We start from the raw sequence: 27678 nt of genomic DNA on the forward strand, positions 1-27678 counted from the left end.
TCATCAGACACCTCTCAGAGCAAGATCAAAGAGTTCTTCCCATCGAGTGACATTGATCGTCCAGTCTCTAGCCGTAGATGTGACAGAGACCCCGACCTGATGATCGCAGCATGACACACGAGACATCGAGGAGACACACAGATCACTCTGGGGGACCTCCCGTCATTGTTTAGACCCGAGATGCGTCCCACGGGTGTCACGATGGCTCTGGTCTTGCATCGAGACTCATCCAAGAGATCGAGACGCACGGCATCCCTTGACGAGCACTAGCGTCCCATCACCGGCTATGCACTTGCCAAGGCGACATGACATACGGAGGATTCCGCTCCGCTCCAAACCTTTTCTTTTCATTGTTACATCCAGATGTATTTGATTATGTATGATCAGACTTAGGATTCAGCACGGGTGATGATGCTCGTTTCAATAGCTCCACCCTTACTGTGATTTGTGTCAGGTTTTCTTTCAGTTTCATAGACCCATCGGTCTTCCGAAGACTCTAATAAAATCTCTTTCTTTCTCCCCTCCTATCTGTGTTGAGGGTGACAAGCTTGCATCCTGATTCATTCTCAACCATATCCAGCCACCTCTGAAAGCATGAGAACACTTCAGATTTGGCTTTTAAAGCATATACCCAGCAATATCTTGTGAAGTCATCAATTAGAGTCATGAAATATTTGTACCCTCCAATGGCATTTGTCCTCATTGGGCCACAGACATCACTATGCAGTAGCTGCAATTTCCTTTGTGAGAATTTCGAACAATCCTTTTGAAAAGGAAACCGATGCATCTTACCCAAAAGACAACCCTCACACACATGTTTGGAAACTGTGTGAGTTTGAGGTACATCATTTGCCATGCCCTATGAATGTAACTTGGCAAGAGCTCTATAATTGAGATGACTCATTCTCTCAGAAAAAGATGAGTTTCAGCAAGCTGTGAATCTGAAATAGCAAATGCTTCAATAGAAAATGCAGCTGAGTAATGATCAAGGTGATAAAGCCCCTTTTGCAAAGTGCCAGTGAGAACTATGGCATTGTCATCATGAAGATCATATACTAAGCATCGGTATCCATCAAATATCACTCTGAAACCTGAAGTGGCAATTGCTGAAATTGAGATCAAGTTGACTTCAATTCCAAGCACAAATAGAACATTTATCAAAGTGACAAGATGGCTTGAAATGGATGTGATTTGCACATCTCCAATTCCTTTTACACATAGGAAGCATTATTAGCACATGTGGCAGTCCCCCCTCGAGGTGCATTAGCTAAGGAATGAAACAACTGTCTGCAAGAGGTGACATGCTTGGAAGCACCACTATCAAAATACCAAGACTGAGCATCATTAGCAGTAAAGAATGCATCAACTTTGGAGGGATCAAAGGAGCAATGGACAGCCCATGCCCAATCATCCTTAAGAGCATGTGCATGTGAGACATTTGCTGGCTCAAGGGATTCAATTGCATGTGAGGCATTTACTATCAATCCTGCTTTCTTCTTCTTCGAAGCAATGCGCTCCCTGCATTCTGAAATTTCATGCCTTGGCTTGCGACAATAGTTGCATCTTTTCTTGTTGTTGTCGGCAGGGATGTCATCTTTGAAGATTATGTTCCAGTTTCCACTACAAAGGAGCCACCCCTACATGGTGAGCAAGGTGACTTTGAGGATCCGTCCTAGGTTCTTGTTCCTAACATGCAACCTCAACCAATAGTAGAAGAGGATGCTTCTGAGGTTGGTGATGAGCTACCGCAAGAGGAGGCTCAACCTTCTTGTCAAGTGCCAAAGTGGTCGGTAGATCACTTCATGATTCCAAAGTAACAAAGTATCCTTCCAAGTGAATTATGTGTTGGAGGTCAACGTCTCTTGATGTCATATAGTAGAGAGAGAGAGGGTTAGAGTAGGCTGAGTGATGGCCTTGTTGTGGGTGTGCCCGCCCCTTGTGAGGGTAGAGTAGGGTAGGGCAGATCTGCCCAGGCTCACTGGTTGCCACTTTGCAGCCCCTCATGAGGCGCATGGTGCTGGCCAGGTTTGGTGGCCTGTGTCGTCACCCGTCGAACAGTAGACCCACCCTACTAGTTGGCCACCTAGACCTGCTGGTCACTGGTCAGCCTCTAGACAGGGGTAGGGCAGCTCCCTATATGGCTGTGTGGCAGCCCCATGTAGGGCAGGAGGGGGTCGGTCTTAGAGGGGCAGTCGGGCTAGGAGACAAGGGCTACAGCCCTTTCATAGGGCTGTGCAGAAGCCCCTTTATGCTGCACGACAGGTCGGCCCAGGGAGGGGGTGGCTGCCCATATATAGGCCCCACGTCCCTCACTTGCATTATCTCAGTTTGGGTGCATCTCAGCCCATATATAGCAAAGGTTTCCCCCACTATTTGGGGTTTTGTCCTGAGATCACTTGCAATTCTCTCATCTCTCTCTCCTTTCCAGTTTTTTGTGTGTGAGGTTTGCTCTCTCTCTCTCTCTCTCTCTCTCTCTCTCTCTCTCTCTCTCCCCCTCCCTTCATTTCCGTTCAGATCTGCTTCACTTCTCACACGGTATCAAAACCACAGTTGGCTAGAGACCTCAGGAGTGGAGGGAGTCGTGAGCCAGCAAACTGAGAGGAGGTTTTAGGGCTGCTGGTTGTCACCCGTGGAGCAGTAGACCAACCCTTGAGGCCTCTTGTAGGTTGAGGTGGGCCAACCTGCTGGTCGGCCACCTAGACCTACTGGTCAGCCTCTAGACAGGGGGGGTCAGCTCCCTATATGGCTGTGTGGCAGCCCATGGTAGGGCAGGAGGGGTTCGCCCCTTGTAAAGGTGCAGTCAGGCAAAGAGGCAGGGGCTACAGTCCTTTTATAGGGATGTGCAGCAGCCCCTTTATGCTGCAGGCCAGGACAGCCCACCTAGGGGCAGCTGTCGGCCACCTAGAGCTAGGGTCGGCCCATTTAGACAGCCGACTAGGGAGGAGGTGACTGCCTATATATAGGCGCCCCTTCCCTCACTTGCATTACCTCGGTTCAGGTGCAGCTCATCCCATATATAGCAGAGGCTTTCCCCACTACTTATGGATTTGTCCTGCGATCAATTGCAGTTCTCTCATCTTTTTCTCTCCTTTCCAGTTTTGTGTGTGTGAGGTTCTCTCTCTCTCTCTCTCTCTCTCTCTCTTCTCACACCATGGAGGATGGACCTCGAAGCCCCAATGGAGGAGCATTTATAGGTCAACTATGTATTTATTATTTCTCAGATCCTTTCAAACAAGGAGCCTACCTCAGTAAAGAAAGCTCTCTAGCAGGAGACTTGGACAACGGCCATGCAAAGTGGAGATCAAAGCCATTGAGAAGAATCGAATGTGGAAGTTGGTTCCGACGCCGTTTTGCGGTGTGGTAGGTGATTGGTGTCAAGTGGGTTTTCAACCAAGTACACACCACATGGGTCCATTGACAAGCACAAGGTCAAACTTGTAGTTAAAGGCTTGCACGGCAGCCAAGCACCAACTATCAAGATACTTTTGCACCGATTGCGAGGGTGGCCACGATCCAGACAGGCCGGCGTACCAAGTGGAAGTCAAATCAACATTCTTGAATATTACGTACATTTCCTAACTACTTCTGCAGATCATGGGAGTACCACCAACTTAGTTCCACCCAGCCAAATCCTGTTGAAGCGTGAGAGCTCACAGAGAAGTCGAAAACCAGAAAAATCACACGTGAAGGTACATTCTCATTCTCTCATTAACTCCAATAAGCCCCATCTTCCTAGATGGATCTAGATGCCACATGTCATCATCATAGGCCTTCCTAATGCATCTTTTCACCCCTCTCTTGGGATACTTTAATTTCCTTCGCCCCTAGGCACATTTCTTGCATTAGGCCCTTAGCCTTAGATCCACCTAGTCTGGTGCTATCAGCCCTCACCTAGGACCTTGACATTAATTCCCTCCTGATCATTTACATGAAGCGCAAACAGATATATTACAAACAAAGATCCTTTAAGGAAAATGTCGACTGATTCTTCCGAGGTCATACTACCTTGGCTACAGCGTTAACATTCCTTCCCTCTTTAGACATCAGCGTCCTCGATCATAAAGTGTGGAAATACTCTCCGCAACTGGTATACGGATTCCCAGGTAGAGCTTCTGATAGAGACTGACCATGCCATGCAACCAACACCGTGGGTATCTTCCAATTTTGTATTTGCATTGTTCCTCAGTCCATGATTCTTGTTGGTTTGCGCCTTGCATTATCCTCTATCTCCTGAAACAAAACCACACCTTCGATTAGTGAGTCACCAATATGTAAAAATTTCTTTAAACGAGAAACATGAAACACTGGGTGCACCTTACACCCCTGTGGCAATTCTAATTTATAGGCTACCTTGCCTATTCTCTTTAGAATTAACCACGGCCCACAGTATCGAGGTGATAACTTAGCACACTCTTTTGAAGTTAACGACTTCGAGTGCAAAGAAACTCTGAGAAAAACTTTTTCTCCGTCCTTAAATTATCTTATAGACCGGTTTTCATCCGCATACGCCTTCGCTCTCCATAGCCTCGTAGATATTAGCTCTCGCAAGTGCTAGCATCTCCCGCATCTGAACTACAACGTTCACAGCACTAGGCACTCTCTAAGTTATTCCAACTGTAGTTGGATTTGCTGGTCTATAACCATAATTCAATTCAAACGGACTAAACTCCGTAGAGGAATGTTTTCTATCATTGTAGGCAAACTCTAACAATGGCTACCACTTGTCCCACGTATGTTGCCTCAATGACACATATGCCCTCAATGACACATATGCCCTTCGCACCTTCGCTTCTTCGGTAAAACTCATTCAATAGGGAGATCTATTTACAAGTTATACCCCCCGGATTAGTTCGATCTTATGCTGAACATTCCGCTCTTGAGGTAACCCATTAGGTAGCTCATCCCTAAAACAATCGGAGAACTCCTCTGCTATAAGATTAGCCAGCTTGGCCATCTCACCACTTTGCGCAACATTAGTGCTAGCCGAAGAATCATCAACCGGCTCTACCGATGCTGTACAAAGGAATAAAAACTCTTCTTAAGCTTTTCGGATTTCCATCACGAAAACCAACAGTCCCTGAGGTATATCTTTTTCACCTCGTAAGACATAAAGCACATCATTCATCTTGAATTGATATACGTGCTTTTTCCAATCAATGGGTAAATTCTTCCTAGAATGCCACACCACACCCAAAGCTATATCTGCATGAGCAAGCTTAGTCATTTCAAAAACAAGCTTCTCGGAATACTCCTGAATACGAAGCTCCAACTGGGTAACCCTTTGGTCCCATACTTCAATTGAACTTTCATCCGCCATCCTCACTGTATACGCATAGTCAGATGGGCTAGTCTTTAACTTCAACCTCTTCACGAGCTTGAAGTTAATTGCATTGTGAGTTGACACCGAGTCAAACAACACAATGACATCATGCTTGGCCACTTGCCCTTTCATCTTAATTAACTCCGTGTCATTAAAGACTGTATACCCCGTTGCTGCGGGCTTAGATAGAATGTTATCAGGTATACTCGTTACTAGCTTAGCAACAGACACACATAACAAACAAGGTACTGACCTCTGAGAAGATCCCGCTAGTTGAATCTGCATCTGTTCCACTCTGGGACTTCCCTCCATTTCCACGTCGCATTCTGAGACTACCATCTCAGCCATCCGACGATCCTTATTTCGTGGACAATCCTTCCACTGATGAGGCTGAAGGCAACCTAAACACAAGCCTTCTCTCCTTGCTTTTTCTCTTTGCTCTGGGTTTAAGGGAGACTTTGACCAAGCCCGAGCTGCCATTAGCGTTACTTTCCTCTTCACTCCAATGGTGGTACTTGATTTAGGAGTTTCAGCTGGTTTCGCCTGCTTGGCTTGACCACTCGGCTGAGAACCACTCCCTTTACTAATCCACTTCTTCTTAAACCCAGATTTCCTCTGATACCCATACTGGGTTCCAACCTGTGCAAACCCACTTGGCTTGCTGCCCTTGGCATCTTCATAGTTCAAGGCTATGGCTATTGCATCATCCAACGTGTTCGCATAACGTGTTCGCATACTTAGCCCGAACTTCCATTTTAATCCGATCATTCAATCCAAATATGAAATCTTTCACTTGAATTGATTGAGGTAGGGGTTCATCAACCTTCATTACGCTCTCTCGAAACTTATCAGTGCATTCTGCCATTGACAAATTTCTCTGACGAAGGTTTCTATACTGATCCCAAGCTCGAGATGCTTCGTTAGGAGGTAAGAAGTATTTTCTGAATTCCCTTTTAAACCCCTCCCAGGTAGTGGATGCAATACCATCTTTTTGTTGTTTAATCCACCACCGATCCGCTGCCTCACTAAACATGTGGGTGGCCTCGCGGATTTTCTTGATATCATTTCTGATTTCACAAATGGCGAACGCCTCGTCCCATTTGTGTAACCAAGTCTCAATGACATCAGAACTACGGTCATTCATCCGACCAGAATACTTTTTCGGCCTATAATTGACAATATTAGGTACTTTAGTCTTTCTAGGCTCGACCGTATGGACACCAGACTCCGGTTCCATTAGAGCCTTTCCCTTCTCATCTCGAGAAGGTCTGGCAGACATATTGTGTATCACTCTTCTAAGTTCATACTGCCCTGCATTTGCCTGTAACTATTGCGCTAATACTTGCTGCAAGGCATCCTCGAGTAATGCAATCCTGCCAGATAAGGTGTGAGCTCCTGGGCGCGACACCTGCTGGGTCGGCCGGACTCCTGACTCACCAGGGTCCCTCCTGGAAGCTCCTTCTTCTACTTCCATTCTGGTCAATTGGTGTTTTCTTTTTTTTCCTTTTTTTTTTTTTAAACACCGCTAAAACACTGCACTTACAAACTAACAAAATTCAGTATACTGACACTCTGACACAATTCCCTATACTAGGGAATACCTGCAATCCCAGATTCAGACTAACTAGGCATTTGACACAAGCATATATCACAATATACCCCAAACCATTTTCCCTATACTAGGGAAATTCCTGCAAATCAACTGTGACTGAAGCACACAGGCATAGTCTCAAAGACTGTCCATCCCAAGTCTGCAAAACTCTGTGTTTCCGACAGGAAATTAACGGACAGCAGATAAGTGGAAACTGGTGGCCAAAGAAAACTCTGTTTTTTTTCTTTTTCCCCACAGTAATTGGATGGATAACTGTCTGGTTACACTAACTGGACCAATTGGCTCTGGTTTGGTGAACAGGTTCAGTTAGCTAGACCAGAGTTACACTAACCAAAGGTCTGCCACACCAGCACTTGCACGTGAGGCGCGTCATCAACTTCCCTGTGCAGGATTTGTAGGAAATGGTGAAGTGGACAGCGACCCTCTTCCTGAAATTTTTTTTTTCTCTGCCAGCCCCTTCCGAAATAGCTAACTCTTATTCTATTCTGTTTTTGCGTCACGCGTAGCAGAATTATCCCGTTCGTCACTGTTCCGTCGAATTCCTTCGCAGGTCTTTTAATTCAACGCTGTTTGCGTAGGCCAGCGCCGATCAAACCTCTCCGTCAAGCCCACGAACAGTCCCGCACCCCTTGCCTGTGCTCTAGTCTTTCAATGGCCGTTCGTGCCACCTTGCGCTCCAAGTCTGCTGTCTGCTAACAAAGAGCAACTGATACGTTCTTCAAAATCTTCCTTCACCAGGGATACACAGCAGTCCTGATAGCCAGTGCGGGAGGACCACCAATATCAATTCGTCACCCATGTACCCGACCACTTCATATTAGCTGCCATCACTAGTAGCGTGCGCTCAACATACGCAATTCTCCGTCCAATCACACAGATCCCCTCTCTCACCTAGCCTGGGCTCTAATACCAAATATTATGTACATTTCCTAACTACTTCTGCAGATCACGGGAGTAGCACCAACTTAGTTCCACCCAGCCAAATCTTGTTGAAGCGTGAGAGCTCACAGAGAGGTCGAAAACCTGAAAAATCACACGTGAAGGTACATTCTCCTTCTCTCACTAACTCCAACAAGCCCCATCTCCCTAGATGGATCTACATGCCACATGTCATCATCATAGGGCCTTCCTAATGCATCTTTTCACCCCTCTCTTGGGATACTTTAATTTCCTTTGCCCCTAGGCACATTTCTTGCATTAGGCCCTTAGCCTTAGATCCACCTAGTCTGGTGCTATCAGCCCTCACCTAGGACCTTGACATTAATTCCCTCCCGATCATTTACATGAAGCGCAAACAGATATATTACAAACAAAGATCCTTTAAGGGAAATGTCAACTGATTCTTCCGAGGTCATACTACCTCGGCTAGAGCGTAACATTGAATGGTGACTTGCAGGAGGTGGTGTACAAGGAGCAGCACATTGGAAAGGTCGCCTCCCCATCTGTAAGCCCCCATATGAGGAGAGCATGGGGGAGGTGGACCTGGGTCTTGAGAGAAGGCCACATGGGCAGCACTATGGATGCCATGGGGCCAGAGATCAGAGAAAGAAAGAAGTACCAGGAGGAGCCATGGTGGCTGCAACAAATGAAGCTCATGGACGGAAAGGTGGCTATGGATGTTCAGCCTGGATCTGGCCTGACAGAGCATGTTTGGAGCAGCACCAAATGTCAGCAAATACCCAGGAGAAAGGCGACTAAAAGGCGAGCCACGTGGCATTGCTAGTGGGCAGGTACATGACCTGCAACAGAGGTTGCATGTGGCGCAGCAAAAGGCGCCTGCAAAGGGGCAGAGGTGGAGGCTATGGTGGACCATCCACCTGGCCATAGATGTGTCCAAGGGTGGGGACTGCCCTTGGGACCTGGCAGCGGCCCAAAAGGGCCTGGCAGAGGCCCTTATATAGGGCTTGGAAGGAAGCCAACCAGTCGGTTGGTTAGGGCTGCAACCACCAGCCAGTCGGCCCATTTAGGGCTGGCTGGTTGGTCAATTTGACAGGGGGCTCAGCCCCTATAAAAGGAGAGGCCTCAGGCCTCATTTCAGTATCCAGCAGCCAGGACACTTGGGAGCAGCAGGAGCAGCAGCATACACTCCCTCAGGCCTACATTCAGGAGGCAGAGGAGATCAAGAAGAGCTACACACTGAGCTCACAGAGGGCAGGGACCTTGGCTGTCTTCTAGGGCAGCAAGAAGCTGAGATCTAGGCAGAAAGTCTACAGACGCTCGAGGTGGAGCACGCAGGCTCAAGTCAAGAGATATCCGGCAGATAGTAGAAGTACCTTGTGGTAAGATCTGAGGACCACACCATTGGTGGGACTCCAGATCTATCACTTTTGTATTGTGTCCATAGCTTTGGACGGAAAAGTATTATTTCGGTGGTTTCTATATCTGGCCGGTTCATTGTTTATTGATAAGTCTGCACATCTATGTGAAGTTTGTGATTCCACACTCCCACACACACAATGTGTGAGCTCCTAGGCTATTCTATCAGTCTTCCGCTGTGCATACCCTCTATTGGTCGATATCTAACACAGCATCCAGGCTTTGAGGTTCCAAAATCAACAGGTATGGTCTATAGGTTGAAGAAGGCCTTTTATGGTCTTAAGCAGAATCCCAGGGCTTGGAATAAGACAATTGATGCCGTCTTTTTGAGGAAGGGTTTTCGGAGATCAGTTGCAGCTCCCAACTTGTCTCTCTTTCGGGATCGTGGTATGGTCACCTTTATTATCCTCTACATGGATGATCTCATATAGACTAGCACTCATGCAGAGCATATCACCATGAAGAAGTATACCTTGTCAAAGGAGTTTGAGATGATGGACTTAGGCTTACTCCATTTCTTGTTGGGATTGGCGATTCAGCAAACTCAAAAGGGGTCTTTGTTTCTGAGTAGCGGTATGTTCATGAGTTGCTCAAGGAATTTGTCATGGGGAACTACAAGCCTATCTCATCTTAGATGGACCCAAATACCAAACTTACCAAACATGATCCTTGTGAGCAGGTTGATGCCTCTGGCACGTCTTCCTCTCCATGGGCAGGCCTAGTAGAGGCCCTACAATTTCGCAGCATGCCCCAATAAAGCGCCAACCAGGGTTCAAGTTGGGCCAGGCAGCCTGAGTAATCAGACTGACCAGCAGGTGCCCCCTCCTATAAATAGGGCACAGATTTGCCCCTTGTCGTGTGTGTGCGCCTGCGCGCTGCCCCTTTTCTTGGGACTGTTCTATGTAATATATTGACAAAAATGGATTTTGCCCAAAAGAAAAAGTGTGCATGTGTGCGTGTGTGCGCATGGTGGTTCAGCATTATTTTGCAGATTTGTTTACTGCCCCTCCACCCTCTTCATCTGCCGAGCTTGCTACTAGAGATGCTTTGCTTCGCCATGTCCATCCAATTCTCTCTTTTGGGAAGGCAGATTCATTGGACTTGCCATTCACAGATAATGAGCTGAAAGGGGCATTGGCCAAATTGGGACATTCTAAATCCCCAGGTTGGGATGGCCTCACAGTGGAAGTTTTTGCTGAATTTCGGGGTCAAGTAAGCCCTGCTCGTTTGTACATGATCAATGCTGCTTGGCTTTCTGGTTCTTTGCCCTCTTCTTGGAAGAAAAGCCTGCTGCGTTTGGTTCCTGACAAGCCGCTATGTAAGCATTTGTCAGATTGGAGGCCCATTACCTTGATGCCTGTGATATACAAGCTCATCCCTAAAATGTTGGTATTATGTATCTCACAGACCTTATATAGAGGCTTGCACCCTGCGCAATGGTGATTTGTGCCTCGCAAGCAAATCATGGATAATATTGCAAATACCTATGTTGGTATTGAATATGCCAAATACACACATCAGGATGTTTTGATTATGTGGAAAGATATTGAAAATGCATTTGATACGGTCATATGAGACTTCATTGCAGATGTCATGCAACGGTTGGGTTTCGCAAAAGGTGGTTTACTGGCTTTATGACGGTGGCAGGGCATCTTGTCTTCTATTTGATTCTCTCTATTCTTCATGGTCATTAGGATGCTCTGTTCGTCAAGGCTGTCCATCTAGTGCTCTGCTTTTTGCCATTGCTACGCACCCCCTCCTGATGCATATGGATGATTTGGTTTCTCACATGGCAATTATTTTCCTTGAGGTGCTCATTTTGTTAGTCAGGTCATGTAAATGATCAGGAGGGAATTAAAGTCAAGGTCCTAGGTGAGGGCTGATAGCACTAGACTAGGTGGATCTAAGGCTAAGGGCCTAATGCAAGCAATATGCCTAGGGGCAAAGGAAATTAAAGTATCCCAAGAGAGGGGTGAAAAGATGCATTAGGAAAGGCCCTAGGATGATGACATGTGGCATCTAGATCCATCTAGGGAGATGGGGCTTGTTGGAGTTAGTGAGAGAGGGAGAATGGACATTTCACGTGATTTTTTTGGATTTGGATTTCTCTGAGAGCTCTCATGCTCTAGCAAGGATTTGGCTGCTACTCCCGTAATCTGCTGTAGTAGAATAGGAAAATCGTCTCATTTGGTATCAGAGCTGTCAAGCTGAACGAAGGAGTTACGTATGAAGGCGATTCTGAACAGGGCTGGAATTGTTGGCGTATGCAAGTATCCATGGGCTGATGGGCAGTTAGCGTGGGCTCTTGGACAAATCTCTCAGCCTATCTGTTGCAGTGCAACCGATTCGACGATTCAGAGCAAGGGCGGAGATTATACGTGGCTCTATCGTGCGGACTTCCGTTGATGAAGGCGAGAGGGGTAACTTATCATTTGGGACTACGTCTGAATGACCTGGGAAATTAGAGAAGGCGTGGCGCTTGACGACGATACGTGATCGACGAAATACGTGGTGACTGGACGGGCGAATTTTTGGATCTCAGCATTCAAGCAGCTCACTTCTTCGCGAACCAGCAGAAGAACAGATTGCCAAAGGGCGGCTACTCTATCCGACTGGAACCTCCTGATCGCTATGAGGCTACATGGTCACCAAGGGCACCATAGAGCGGGTTTGCTGAGAAGTGACGGACAGTAGGGCCAAGGAGCGTTGTTGGATGCAAAAGATCGTCGCGTTGATGTTGGCAAATGGTGGGAAGCTGTGAATTTTCGTTTGTGAATAGCCAAGAAGAAGGCACAGATTACCTTCACGTAGGTGCACGTTCCGACATTTGATGAAGGCACAGATTACCTTCACATAGGAGCCCGAACTCGAAATACATGGAGATTCCAGGGAGCAGTTCTTTTCCTCTTCACTACAAATTTTCAATTTGCAGTTTATTATTCCTGTACAGCAGAGTTTACAGTTGATTTGCAGGAATTTCCCTAGTATAGGGAAAAGCGGTATTTGGGTTATGCCTGTGTCAATTGCCTAGTCAGTGTACATGTGGGATTGCAGGTATTCCCTAGAATAGGGAATTGTGTCAGAGTGCCAGTACACTGAATTTCGTCAGTTTGTAAATACAGTGTTCTAGCAGTTTTTTTTTTTTTTAATAAAGCAAAACACCCATTGACCTGAATGGAAGCAGAAGAAGGAGCTTCCAGGATGGACCCTGTAGAGTCAGGAGTCCGGCCGACCTAGCAAGTGTCACGCCCAGTAGTTCACTCCTTATCTGGCAGGATTGCATTACTTGAGGATGCCTTGCAGCAGTTATTAGCGCAACAGTTACAGGCAAATGCAGGGCAGTCTGAACTTAGAAGAGTGATACACAGTATGTCTCCCAGACCTTCTCGAGATAAGAAAGGAAAGGCTCCAATGGAACCGGAGTCTAGTGTCTATACGGTCGAGCCTAGGAAGGCTAAAGTACCTAATATTGCCAATTATAGGCCAAAAAAGTATTCTGGTTAGATGAATGACCGTAGTTCTGATGTCATTGAGACCTGGTTACACAAATGGGATGAGGCGTTCGCCATTTGTGAAATCAGAAATGATATCAAGAAAATCCGCGAGGCCACCCACATGTTTAGTGAGGCAGCGGATCGATGGTGGATTAAACAAAAGAAAGATGGTACTGCATCCACTACCTGGGAGGGGTTTTAAAAGGGAATTTAGGAAACACTTCTTACCTCCTGACAAAGCATCCCGAGCTTGGGATCAGTATAGAAACCTTCGTCAGAGAAATTTGTCAGTGGCAGAATGCACTGATAAGTTTCGAGAGAGCGTAATGAAGGTTGATGAACCCCTACCTCAATCAATCCAAGTGAAAGATTTCATATTTGGATTGAATGATAGGATTAAAATGGAAGTTCGGGCTAAGTATGCAAACACGTTGGATGATGCAATAGCCATAGCCCTGAACTATGAAGATGCCAAGGGCAGCAGGCCAAGTGGGTTTGCGCAGATCGAGACCCAATATGGGTACTAGAAGAAATCTGGGTTTAAGAAGAAGTGGATTAGTAAAGGGAGTGGTTCTCAGCCGACAACGCACAATGTGATTAACTCCAAGCTCGTGAAGATGCTGAAGTTAAAGACTAGCCCATCTGACTATGCGTATACAGTCAGGATGGCTGATGGAAGTTCAACTAAAGTATGGGACCAAAGGGTTACTCAGTTGGAGCTTCGTATTCAAAACTATGCTGAGAAGCTTGATTTTGAAATGACTAAGCTTGCTCATGCAGATATAGCCCTGGGTATGGCATGGCATTCCAACCATTGATTGGAAAAAGCACGTATATCAATTCAAGATGAATGATGTGCTTTATGTCTTACGAGATGGAAAAGATATACCTCAGGGACCGTTGGTTTCCGTGATGGAAATCCGAAAAGCTCAAGAAGAGTTTATATTCCTTTGTATAGCATTGGTAGAGCCGGTTGATGATTCTTCGACTAGCACTGATGTTGTTCAAAGTGGTGAGATGGCCAAGCTGGCTAATCTAACAGCAGAGGAGTTCTCTGAATATTTTAGGGATGAGTTACCTTATGGGTTACCTCCAGAGCAGAACGTTCAGCATAAGATTAAATTGATCCCCGGGGCAGAACCTGTAAATCGACCTCCCTGTAGAATGAGTTTTATTGAAGAGGCGGAGGTGCGTAGACAACTGAAAGAATACCTCAAGTTGGGACAGATTCAACCAAGTTTCTCACCCTTTTCTTCACCAGTGATATTAAAGAAGAATAAGGATGATACGTTTCGCCTCTGTATAGATTACAGAGCATTGAATAATATCACTGTTAAGCACAGGTATCCGATGGCTCGGATTGATGATTTGCTAGATGCATTACATGGAGCCGTGATTTTCATCAAGATAGATCTTAAGTGTGGCTACCATCAGATCCGGATTAGAGCCGAGGATGTGCATAAAACCGCTTTTAGAAGCACGTTTGACGGAGAGAGTCAACCAAATTTTAGAGGATATGCTGAGGGCATATGTGTCATTGAGGCAACATACGTGGGACAAGTGGTTGCCATTGTTAGAGTTTGCCTACAATGATAGAAAACATTCCTCTAAAAGAGTTTAGTCCGTTTGAATTGAATTATGGCTATAGACTAACAAATCCAACTACAGTTGGAATACCTCAGAGAGTGCCTAGTGCCGCGAACTTTGTAGTTCAAATGCTGGAGATGCTAGCACTTGCGAGAGCTAATATCCGCCAAGCTATGGATAGAGCCAAGGCGTATGCGGATGAAAACCGGTCTATAAGAGAATTTAAGAAAGGAGAAAAAGTTTTTCTCAGAGTTCCTTCGCACTCGAAGTCGTTAACTTCAAGAGAGTGTGCTAAGTTATCACCTCGATACTGTGGGCCGTGGTTAATTCTAAAGAGAATAGGCAAGGTAGCCTATAAATTAGAATTGCCACAGGGTTGCAAGGTGCACCCAGTGTTTCATGTTTCTCGTTTAAAGAAATTTTTGCACACTGGTGACTCACTAATCGAAGGTGTGGTTTTGTTTCAGGAGATAGAGGATAATGCAAGACGCAAACCAACAAGAATCCTGGACCGAGGAACAATGCAAGTGCAAAATCGAAAGATACCCATGGTATTGGTTGCATGGCATGGTCAGCCTCTATCAAAAGCTACCTGGGAATCCGTATACCAGTTGCAGAGTGTTCCCAGACTTTATCATCGAGGACGCTGATGTCTGAAGAGGGAAGGAATGTTACCCTCTAGCTGAGGTGGCATAACCTTGGAAGAATTAGTCGACATTTCCCTTAAGGATCTACGTTTGTAATATATTTGTTTGCGCTTCATGTAAATGATCGGGAGGGAATTAATGTCAAGGTCCTAGGTGAGGGCTGATAGCACCAAACTAGGTGGATCTAAGGCTAAGGGCCTAATGCAAGCAATGTGCCTAGGGGCAAAGAAAATTAAAGTATCCCAAGAGAGGGGTGAAAAGATGCATTAGGAAAGGCCCTAGGATGATGACATGTGGCATCTAGATCCATCTAGGGAGATGGGGCTTGTTGGAGTTACTGAGAGAGGGAGAATGGACTTTTCACGTGATTTTTTTGGATTTGGATTTCTCTGAGAGCTCTCACGCTCTAGCAAGGATTTGGCTGGGAGGATATTCTGTGGTGCTACTCCCGTGATCTGCTGTAGAAGAATAGGAAAATCGTCTCAACTAGCATCATCATCATCATAGCAGATATATCCTAACCCAATACAATCCAGCACACACACAGCATGAGACGTCAAAGTAAACTCGATGACGGGCTAGGTTGTGCTGGCATGAAACCCATGATAGATCGTTGTCTGCTGTCTGTAAGTGTAGTATGTCGTGACCTCCTAGCGGCTGCTCTATGTCGGACATGCACCACAGTGATCCCTGTCGACCGTGGCCTAAGCCTGAACATGGATGGGATGTCAGCTAGTGTGATCTGTGAATTCGTCCTCTGCTGAATGTGCCACGTCTCGGTCTAGGTGGCTCTGCCTCACCAACTATCCGTGGTCAGGGAGGGAAACCAGTTCAGAAAAGTTTCTGGGACCCTATGCGCAGACTTGGGGCTAAGAAAGAAGGCTGGAACTGCCTGGTGGCTGGATACCACGTGGTTAGGCAGGCCAGCAAAAGACCTTCAAAGAGAGTCCAGGGGGGGATTTATAAGCCCCCAAAGTCAGTTTGCAGCCTGCTGAGCTGGCTGGTAGGGGGCAGCAATTAGGCCAGTAGGGGGGGCAACTAGCCCCTATAAAAGGAGGCCATTTGGGCCTCCTTTGTCATCACTTGGAGCAGCAGCCAGGCAGATCTGGGCCTATACTCAAGAGGTGAAGGTGACCCTAAAGAAGCTTCAGACAGCTAGAGCGGCAGCCCACCTAGGCTGGTTTCCAGACAGCAAGGTGGAAGGGACCCTTTGGACAGAGAGGTAGAGCACGCGCGCTCAAAGATCTAGAGGTTCCAGGCATATAGTAGGAGAACATTTTGGTATTGTATTGTGTCCAATTTGTGGACGGACGGAGATATATAAGTGCTGCTTCTGCATTTGTCTTGAAGCACAGTCTATTTGCTAGCCTGCACACACATGAATGATTGTGAACTACACACATGATATACTGCCTTTTACAAAAAGTGTGTGCGCGCGCGTGCATGAGCACATGCACGTGGGCTAATACACCCCAGGATCTGGGCCAAGTTGGCCCCGGATCAGGTCCCATTGGGGGCCTATAGATACTGGCCTAAACTGCCCTTTGTGGGCTTTCCAAATCAGCCCTAGGCTAGGCCCGCTTGTTCGTTCCTTTTGTTGCACCAATCTAGCCAATTGTCTCCTCAAAAGGGGGTTCACGTCTAGGCATTGTCTAACCAAGGAATTTGTTTTCCTAGTTGGAGAGGAGACTTCTTGGAAGCCCCAAAATCGCTATGCCAAGGCCCAACCTGTAGCATTTCCAATACTGTCACCTTGTGATACGAGACCTCCAACTCCAAAGGAGCTTCTCGGTAGAGGCCTTTGAAACCTCTTAAGAAATAAAACCTAAAATTCTTGCCTGCCTTGAGAAATAAGTAACAGCACCGCCTGACAAACAACCTGCAAAATTTTTGTTACCCTACTGCAATGAGTGCTTTTATAGTTGACTAAGTCTCGACCACTCTCTGCATTCTTTAATACCTTTTGTTCTATATTTATCTTATCTTGGGGTTTTTCAGAGAGGTTTTACCATCTAAATTGTTCACAGTACTTAGAGCTATCACATCCTTTGTGCAGCTCTGTGTAATCCTTGTAGATCGTTTGTTCTGCAGCGTTGCTACTTTTAATACAGCTGCTTCTTCAACTTTTGCTCACATTTACGTCAGGGTCTGCTCTCTCGTGGAGCTCGTGCGTCTGAAAGCCAACTTTCTCTGCGCTGCAGTCCAAAATGCACCATACACTCCAAATTTATTTTGCCCGTTTCGCGTCCTAGATCCGTAGTCTTTTCCTTAGCCTTAAATCCCTTAATTATTTCGTTTGTTATTCCTTTATACTGCCGCTTCTACAGAAAACATTAACTATTCGGATTTTTGAAACTGTCATTGGTGATGAATGTTGAGGAGCTGCAAATAGCAACGTGTAACTTAAGCAATAGAAGCTAACAAATTTTAAACACTTTAATGGTATAAGCGACTGTGCCGTGTTCTTCTGGAAAGGAAAACATACGTACCAGGCAGATATAGATGACAAGCACAAGATAAGAAATACCTGGGAACAAAGCCACAGGCTTCTGCCACCGGCCGCTCTGGGTATCTTGTACCATTCCCACAAAAGCACATCGCCCTTCTCTTGTCGCAGTTTGCAGAGCAGATGGACACCACCCAAGGGCCATATGGCCATTCTGGCAGAGTACCCAGATTGCATTCAAGATTCAACGTATCCTGACAGGCTAGTCCTACATGCAAACAACGTGTAGCCAGTTTGGATCAACATGTCAAAGCTCGTCTTACTTCGAGATAGAAGCATCAGTACGTTGAGATTTCGAAATTCTCGTGCTAACTTGCTTTTGCATACGTCTAGGGATCCGGCATCTTGGACTTCTCTGGGAAGAGAGGAAGCGCATCTTACAGCAGAGCCTTCGTTACTCACCCCCGTATCCATGGAAGCACCGGCATTGTCCCTCTGCCTGGTTGCACACGCCATGTCGACTGCAATCATTTGGGCACGGTCTATTATATATAGTCTACAAGGAAAACACCAGCTACATTTAGGCCAAGCCAGAGTTTCGACAGACTGGCAATTCATTTTTGCGTAAGAAGGAAGCATGTAATTCCCTTTGGACAATACCAGAGAAATCAGTCAGTTCGTATGACTTTTGGGAATTGAATGCACGACAACCAACCTCGTCTACGGAAACGACGGCATCGTCGTAGCAATGGGAAAGCCAGAGGCCAATGTCTGCTTTCCAAGGGGCATTTCTAAAGAATACTGCACCACGTTTGATGGGATAGGAAGTGGATCCATTTGACACGGGTGGACCGTGGTGGGAAATATTCAAGCTCTGGGAATGCGAGGACGAAAAATATGCGGAGACGGGGAAGGACGGAACAAAATACGAGTAGACGATACAAAGGGAGACGAGAAGGAAGGTGATGACAGCCACCCGGTGCCAAGGCAAGAAGGAGGAGCACCCAGGAGGGAGTGATAGAGGAAGGTTCATTCTAAGATGGATTCATGCGAAAGAAGAGCTAAGATGGAGGAGAATGATGACTGGTTTACTGGTCTGTTGCTGGGGACTTGGGTGTGCGGGAGGCGAATAGCTAAGTATTCACTCGAGCTGTCTCAGTTTCAATCCAGCTGCCCATTGAGGTTTGTGAAGAAGCTGCCATGATGACAGACTCTGAGAGAGCAGCAGGCTGCCATGATGAGACCAGAGATGGACGGATTTGGACGAAACTTTCAAGTTTCTCCGATTGCTGAGACCAGAGATGGAAGGATTTGGACGAAACTTTCTCCGATTGCTCATCAACTGTGACGAACTGTCCAAACGAGAATCGCCCATCAAGCTCCCCAGTACAAGCTGTCATTGCACGGATTCACGGATGTTTACGTTGCAACATCAAGAATAAATCAAGAGCATCATGCATTGCTCATTGAACATCCATTAGTATTAGTACTTGACGCCAAGACTCAGCATGAATTATGTTACACGTGGTGACGTGCCTTGTAGTCTAATTCAAGTTGTTGTCCGGGTTACTTTGGATCAATGTCAGCGCCCAACATAGTGTCCAGTTTGCACTCGAGAGTCCAAATGCTTCGGTCGAGAGGCACTACGATTTTAGAATTTTTAACATAAAGTGTTCAAGTCTCCCATTTAAACTAGGGTCCCATCTAGGTGAGCTTTGCCAATTAGCCAAGCATGTGGCCATATTCTTAGTTAGGAGGGTTAATTCCTTTAGTGAAGTAGGTGATGTATGATGATGAGTGTTCACCACACTTCCCTCTCCCATAATTTAGTGATGTCGACGTAACAACTAAGTTTGCAACCTTCAAGGTGCAACAACTAATACAATGAGAATTACATGCACATTGTTGGCTATTGTATGTATGTTGTCATTACTTACCTTGAATACACAAAATCACCATTTGCCCCATAGACATCAATCCCATTACCTTTGTTCAAAGCTTGTGTCACATGGTTAAACCCTATCCCAATAGCTTAGCTAGCCATGTCTTTAAGGAGAATTGTCTTTATCAACACAATGTTCTCAATGTTCTTGAGCAAGGACTTAGAAGTCTCATGATATGAGCTTCCACTTGTTTAATGTTTCCTGAAAATTGTTGTAATGTGATTTTAAATGTGTTGCATAATATGTTCCCATAGTCATGAAAACTATTTAGTGCCTTAATTAGATAAATGAAGACTCTCTCTCTCTCTCTCTCTCTCTCTCTCTCCCCCCCCCCCCTTTCTCTCTCTCTCTCTCTCCCCCCCTTGGCTAGCCAAAAAATGTAGCAAAGATTTAGTTAAGTGCCACCTAGAATCAACACGTGCCTCTAGAAAAAAAAGTAATATGATAGGAAGTATAAATTTAAAATATAATTCAATAATATCCTTAAGTACAAACCACTTCTTGATTAGTTGTTGCAATGATTTTCCTTTTTTAAACTTATATATGAGGATTATCCTAGCTCCGCTAAATGTGATATTTTACTAATTCACTTAATTGACGCATTTGATCAACAAGACTCCAATGTAAATAATTTTTTAAGTTTAATTTTAAAATGAATAGCACAATAGCAAGGAAAATGCACATAACTTCTACCCATAGGATAGCATTTGAAGTGATAGGATCAAAGGCTGCATACGGCATGTATAGACCGTGTGCACATGGTTGAGTAAGGCTCCCTATCAGGTACCATGCAACACAAGGTTTCAAATTAAACAAAACCCCTTGAAGAGATGGAGAGGTGACACTACATCCGGTGTGCGTGCGAGTGGAATGAGTTCTAAGATGGGTGAGGATGCCTCAACCTCAAAAGAGGTGGCGAATCATGAAGCAGAGGCGGATGAGAAGCTCGAGGTCAATGGAGAGGATGTGGTGTTGTATGCCAAGGCCCTAGCCCATAAACTTCAGGTAGGATTCACCCCCGCTAAAGACTGACGAAGTGACCAACTTCCTATAAGCGAGGTGGCAACGAGAGCCAGAGAGGTTGCAACTAAAGGGTGCTTTGAGGCAGGCCAAAAGCATGCAGCTCCATCTGTCCTTTAGATCAAGGACTTTCTTCCTAAATTGGAACAACTTTCGAGAGGTAGCACATATTTTTCCTTCACCGATAGAACTCCCTCGATGGAAGAACTACAACATTTCTTTGTTTTCAAATGTGGCATCCCAATGTTAGCGTATGTGGCGAAGTTCATTGGGAAGGGGTTTTTTTATCAATTTGTATATGAAGCCCTCACAAACGACATACTGGGGAGGTCCTTTGTGTTTGCTAGTGCCTCTGTTTTAGTCATTCCCTGGAGTGTCTCCTTTTTGGTTGATGAGTTCCTATATCACGACTGCCCTATATGGATGGATTTTCCTAACTTCCCACCTTGGCTTTGAGACTCTATTGACAAGTTGGCGGTATCTCTGGGTAAACTTCTACTTGTTCCTCTGACAACCAAACTCTTGGTGGCCCATAAGCATGAATGGGTCCTATGGGATTGCGGTTTCGGACTTCATTGAGATCACCTTTCTAGAAGGTTTGTCGTTTGCTCAACAGGCCAATTTTGGGCCTTATCCTCATGCATGTTTTGTGTGTAAATAGACATGACATTTTGAAGGGATTGCCTAGAGAGACCGATCAACACGGCGCTGGCTAGGGGTGACGAGGACGAAGGCATGGGTGTTGATTTGAAAGGTGATGGGCTGCCTCCAGCATGCGACATGCAAGGTGCCTTAGTACCTCAAATCACAGCAGGCAAAGTAGAGTAGCGTAAGGTGGTCTATAAAAAGGGAATGCCTAGGTGGTGGAAGCCGATAATGAATCATGTTTCAGATCCTCCAATGAAAGCGAGTAGTGCCAAAGGTGGCAGAGAAATATAAAAGACCCCAAGAAGATGAGCAAGTTCCAATCGTTATATATAATGTGGTGAAGCGAGGAAGAAGAGCTTCCGAACACCAACCATACAAACAGGGTGCTAGAGGACAAGAATTTGGAGGAGAGCCTGAATTTTCAAATCTCTAGCACATTGAATAAATTCATGCAACGTGGGATTTCCAAAAGGATCGAGGAAACTAAGAACGCTAGGTCGGGCAAGAAGAAGAGGTTCAACTTTTTTCGAGATGCATACAAAGTTATGTCTCGGTAATCATCAAGGGTGGCGGTCATAGTGTTCATGTTCTTTCTTGGAATGTTAGGGGGTGGTGTGGCTGATTGAAACAAAAATCTTGCATGAGGGTTCTCTTAAGGTGGTGGCTCCAAGGGGTACTTCTCTAAGAATTAAAATGTGGGCAGGATGAGAGATGGTGGTTTCAGTGCAAGAAAGTTGGGTTTGATGTCTACTAATTGCCCACAGAAAGGTAAAGGTGCGCCTGCAATCCTAGCGCACAAACCTTTGAAGGCCAAGGAGCTTGATCACAAGATAGAAGGGTGGTTGATAGCGGTCACTCTATGCAAATATGGTTTCGTGTGGAATGCAATGAGTGTTTACAACCCCCATATCCACTCAAAGAGGATGAGATGTGGGGCAATTTTTTCCTTCGCCCTGACTCATGAGCATGGGCTAATTGATGGAGATTGGAATTTCATCGAGATCAAATCAAATAGGTTCCAATCCCTCCCATCTTGGGGGCAGATAAGGAAGCTTAGGATGAGTTGATGATCAGTAACAGTCTAGTAGACTGTTTAGAGCTAGACCCAGAAGGGCTGAAAGGGTTCTCATGGTCCAATCATAGAAAAGGAGAAGACTTTCGTGCGGGTAGGCTGGACTAGAGTTATAGTTCTGGTGAAGGATGGTGGGAGAGGGAGCCATGGAAGGGGGAGTATGCAGAGGAAACTTGCCCCTCAGACCATGTCCCAATCAGTTGGTCCTAAAAAAAAAAAAAAAAGCAAAGCAGTTTATATTATAGGGCCGGTCAACCCAGCAAAAAAAGGACCTAGTTACAAAAATTGGCCGACAATTGGGCTATCTACCCTCGGCCTACGCTGCAAGCAACCTGGTCATAGCCCATTTCTCACGCAGGACCGGACTACCGAGAGGTACCTACTTACTAGAGGATTTTGATGTTGAGTTATCCAACTCATATTCCTGAGGTTATTTTTAGTCAGGGCAAAAATGAGAGACTCCCTATGGCCCATCAAGACTCCATGTTGGAAGACGATCTTGTTTCTCACTTCCCAAATTGCCATACAGACTGCAGCTCTCAGGTAAGGCCAGCAAGCCGCCAGCATAGAAGGAAATCTAGATACATCACAAGTGAGCATTGGTTTCCATTAAGCGCCTAAGTGGCACTTCGACATCAGGCTGGAGTCTTTGATGGCTGCTTCTATCCTGAGCCATATGCTTCTAGTCACCATGCAATTCCACATTAGATGGAGGACCACAACCATTGCTTTCCTGCAGACAGGAGAGCAGCACGGGTTGACTGCAAATCGCTTTGCGAGCTTCCCTCAGAGAGGCAACCACTGAGTGAAGATCCTCTATAGCAAGAAGCTTGCTTTCCATACGATGCAGAGAGGAGGGCAGCACGGGTTGACTACGAATCGCTTTGCGAGCTTCCCTCAGAGAGGCAACCACTGAGTGAAGATCCTGCAGAGAGGAGGGCAGCACGGGTTGACTGCGAATGGCTTTGCGAGCTTCCCTCAGAGAGGCAACCATTGAGTGAAGATCCTCTATAGCAAGAAGCTTGCTTTCCCTACGATGCAAGCCTTCCAAATTCATGTAAGCCTATCCTTCCACCACCCTCTGCCTCTCCTCAACATCCATTTTAGATTCAGATATGGGACTATCATGTTATCTTGCATCAGACGGCCATAGATAGATTTTGATGAGATTTTGCGAAAGCATTGCTTCCCTACCAGCCATTGGCCAGCTTTCCAATCCAGGGATGGGCAGGTGATTGTTGGCGACCAATTAGGGGTGCTATCAAGCACTGCTTGGATCAAATTGGCCTCCCCATCGTTGAGTGCAAACTTCAGCCGTAGTTTATCTAATGGGAGCCAGTCAGCCTTTTGGGTGTCCTACAGGTCGCGCCAGAGTTGAATCCCTTTTCTAGAAATGTTACGAGTGCAGACAATGTCCATGAGGGCAAAGGGTTCATGCCCTTTACGTACAAGGCAGTGTCATTTGCAAAATATGAGTCTAACTGCTCCTCCTCCTGTCTGATTGGGAGCCTCAACCCTATGAGGCCCTCCACCTACGATCTCAAGTAGCTGCTCAATGCCTCTGCCACAAATTGGAAAAGAAAGGGAGATGGGGGACAGTCTTGGTGGACCAAACGAGAGATAGAAAAGGCCTCACCCATGTGTCCACCGAGAAGCACCTGACTAGAGCTCCCCACATAAAGTGCAAAGACTCCTCTAATCCATATGTATGAGAAACCCAACCTCTACATAGTGCCCTCTAGGAAAGACCACTCCACCCTGTTGTAAGCTTTCTCAAAATCTAAGAGAAGAATGGCCAAATGTGGTGACTCCTCCCTGGCCCAATCCACTGCCTCCTATATCGTGAAAATTTTGTCCAAGATGATGCGCTCCTGCACAAAGCCGGTCTGCGTTTCATGGATGATGTTGGTGAGATGAGGCCGCAACTATAAACTCAAGACCTAAGCGAGGATCTTGTATGCGGTCTCAAGCAGGGTGATTGGTTTCCAATGCCGAATCTCTGACCTATCTCCCCCTTTCATGATCAAACAAATCCACCCCTTGCTTAGGGACTGAGGAAGGGAGCCTGTGTCGAAGATCTCCTGATAGTCTGAGCAAAAAGGGGTGGAAATGATCTCTCAGAAGTTTCGAAAGAAGGCGAGTCAAGCCATCTTTGCCAGAACACTTCTGGATTGGGAGGGCCTTGAGAGATTCCCAAAGCTCCTCATCCATGAAAGGCTCCTCCAATCTCCTGACAGCTCCTGCGAGACTACTGCCAAAACATGGTTCCAAAGTGACTCACGAACCACAAGACAAGCTGGAGTCACCCCCTCTGCCTGAAAGAGATGGCTGGCTGGAGGTAGTAGGCTCGCTGTATTCTGGTGATGGGTGAGCATCCGATTCACCATTGGCTACCTTGGTCGCCATCTCGAAGGATCTCATTTACACCCTATGCTCCACTTCGCATGTTTCTGCATTGCAAGAGTTTTCTAAACATTCACTCGCGAGGGATTCGCTCCTACCTTGTACCAAAGATCCCCTAGGCAGTGAGTTGGGTTTCTATGGAACAAACTGGTTTTTTCTTTTAGCCTTTATCGGTTTTTCCATACTCATCACCTTCGGGGCTGCTCTTTAGACAGTGCCGCCCTCTACGACAGCGAAATTCCCCTGGGCGCCACGCTTGCCGAGGCCTTTGCGGCAGGAGTTGTCAAGCGGGAGGATGTCTTCGTGACGTCGAAGCTTTGGTGCTCCGAGAACCATCCAGACAATGTTCTCCCTGCCATCGAGAATTCTTTAAAGCACGTTGTTTGCTCCAGACCGCTGCTCTTTGATGGTTGATAATGTCTTTAAGTGTGATTTTCTGAGGATTTTCTCCATTGTTGCCGCTTTTTAATTGACTTACTGTGTGTGTGTGAGGAACTAGAGTGCTTGTCCAGCTGGGCTCTTGATGAATACTTCTCTCTTTTGCTATCTTGTTGAGGTTCACATGAGTCACGTTGTCAGAAATGATGCAGAAGATTGATGTTCAATTGCATGCAACCTTTTTTAGAGATGTTGTTCATGTCGACAGTAAAACGTAGTTTTTCTTTTTTTTGGAGAAAGACAAATTCCTATTCTTTGCATTGTAAGCAAATCTATTGTCATTCCACTTCGAGCGAACGACGAGGAGATGTATTTCAGAAATGTATAAATAATAAATCAAAACGAAATTGAGCCAGAAGCATGCAACTGTGATAGGACAAATCCAAACCCAAAGCTGCATTGCATGTACGACAAAAGTTCCAGCACCATTTGCAACTTCATTGGATCCCTTTTTTCGAAGGCACAAATGTTTATTTTTTGGGCCAAATTATGTTCCTACGCTTTAGGAAATAGTACTTCCGCGCTCTGGCCGGATGGCCCTCGAGCGTGTTGTAACCTAATGGACCTACTGTGTTGTGGCTCCTTATGTAGTACTGCTCTAAAGTTCGTGCTTTGTCTACGGTGTCTGTTGTTTCCAAAACTTTGATTTCGAAATTTTCTTCGAAGGGCTTGTAATGTTGCAAGTCCTCTTTCATTTTCGCCGGTGGTTTTTTATTGTGCTGTTTGATCCTCTGCGGCAGGTCCGTCGTGCTCCCTATGTACTTTCTGTTGTTGGGCTTGCACGTGATGCAGTAGACGACGAGGCTCGCGCGATTCCCTTGCGCGGGCGCTTCAGTGGAGGCTCCTCCTTCATCTCGAGGCTCGCGTCTTTCAATGTCGTACCTGCATAAACATTGACAATTACATCGAGGTTTTCGGTCTTTTTTTTTTCGTTTGACGTCCATAATAGAATGCATTTATTTACTTGCCCTGGTTTTTCTCTGTTGTCGTGAAAGGATCATTTCCAATACCGAAGCGCTCCTCGTATAAGTCCCTGTCGAAAATATACGTAAGCTTCTCCATTGTCGTCACCGGGTGTGTCGCGTCGTGCGTCCCTCCAAATTGTTCCATGAATTGTTCGAGTATAGCCGTTGCTTGATCGCGCGTCGTGTCCCTCAGCAACTCCAAGGATACGTTGTACCCGTAATGCAGCAGCTCGCACGCATACGCTGTGATCCCTTTCGTCTTTGTGTCTAGTAGCTTCTGCCCCTCCAAACTTTCCATCATCCTATCGGTCTCATCGAACTCAATGTCAAGCTCGACAAGGATCTCTTTGAGGAGTCCTGCACTTCAATCCAGGATGAGTATGTTGTTCTTGCAACTCGTTAATTCTGTTTCTCAACTGTTGCGGTTTTTTTTAATTTTTGGAAGCATTATGCACCATTTGCGAATCTCAAGCCTCCCGGCTCTCTTTTAGCTGGCAAACGCCTATTGCAGTTGTCAATGAAGTCGCGTAGTTCCGCATACGTGTTGAAGCCGTTGATGTAAGCTCCCGGATGTTCTCCTACATTGTTTGCTAGCCGGAATTGCTTTGTGGTTAGGAAGAACCTCCTCTTTGCTGGTGGAGGTTTTGTTGCCTTCGCGTTGCTTTTGTATAGCGCAAATAGCTGCTTGCAGGCACGACTTATTACACCGTCTTTTCAAATGAGCCCTCTTTTTAAATCTTCAAGAAAAAAAGATTCTTTCATGCTGGTGGAATTTACCTTGTCTGCGTCCATGTCTTATGCTGCAATGTCCCGAGCTTTATGATTCTCTGCATCTGTTCTCGACAACAGACAAGATATTAAAACCATTTTCCTTGCACGCATGTTTGACGCAACATATTCATGACTTGCCTCTGCCTTTTTCAATCTCTGGTAGTGAATACCTTTATGCGCGTGGTTGTGTTGTCGGCTGTGAGAACTCTCGTGGAATTGGTCTGAATATGTCTGGATGTGGGTAATGTAGTATGCGCAGCCTCGTTCTCTCAGTCACTCTGGACAACATCACGTATGCCAGGCCAGGGGCAAACACTCCTCGGAATATGAGCAGCGCTTTGTTGGATATGGTTGCGCCTTGGGATTTGTGTCCCGTGATAGCGTATGCTAGGGTCAGTGGAAATGTGGACTTGTGGAACCATTTTCCATTTATTGCCTTTCGCTGATGCTTCGAGCGTCGTAATGTGAGCACGACCGCTGTTGTGTCCACGACGACAGTGGTACCGTTGATTTCCCCCCTGCTAGTTGCATTGATGCTCTTGATTTTGCACATTGCTCCATTTGCAGCACCTATTGCGAGGTCGATGTTTTCCGTTATCATTGCCTTCGCCCCCACACAAATTTTTCCTATCTCGTTGAAACTTTTGTCCTCCAACCATTCTTTGAGAGCTGGTTCGCTCGCGGCGTTACTGTGTATTTGAACATGCACAATCGTCTCGGGAGTGTTGAATTTCTCCACAAGCTCATCGTTGAAGGTAGCGACATCGACTCTGTGTGTGCAAATGATGGTTGTTTCGGCATCGATGAAGTGGCATGCACCTTCCTTGTCGACAATGCACTGCCCCAAATAGTCGCAAATCTCGTCAGTTGTGGGCGTCCTGAGTCTTATGGTATGCAAGAATGCGAGGAGCGGCATGTCTCGTGCATGTCGCACCGAGAACTGCATGTGGTACATTTTCGCTACAGGCCAGTGCGCGGAGGACGTGATGTGGCACG

General features: G+C 46.1%; 1 protein-coding gene across 3 annotated transcripts in view; it reads right to left on the reverse strand.

Moving 5' to 3' along the window:
* LOC147899697 (exostosin family protein) overlaps window positions 1-18839 on the reverse strand; it is a 98029-nt gene extending 79190 nt beyond the window's left edge. For 2 of the 3 annotated variants that reach the window (XM_087377936.1, XM_087377934.1), the window contains exons 1-3: window positions 18138-18839; window positions 17885-17978; window positions 17504-17690 (exon numbers count right to left, since the gene is read on the reverse strand). In XM_087377936.1, coding sequence (XP_087234062.1) covers window positions 17504-17690; window positions 17885-17978; window positions 18138-18455 — 599 coding nt within the window. In that variant the 5' untranslated portion in view covers window positions 18456-18839. The remainder of the gene's footprint in view (window positions 1-17503; window positions 17691-17884; window positions 17979-18137) is intronic. The other variant, XM_087377935.1, reaches the window with a different exon arrangement.
* Window positions 18840-27678: the final 8839 nt, after the last annotated feature.

Source organism: Dipteris shenzhenensis, chromosome 8 (genome assembly GCF_047967505.1).
Source record: "Dipteris shenzhenensis isolate YYH24624 ecotype China chromosome 8, Dip_SZ_1.0, whole genome shotgun sequence".
NCBI classification, from domain to species: Eukaryota; Viridiplantae; Streptophyta; class Polypodiopsida; order Gleicheniales; family Dipteridaceae; genus Dipteris; species Dipteris shenzhenensis.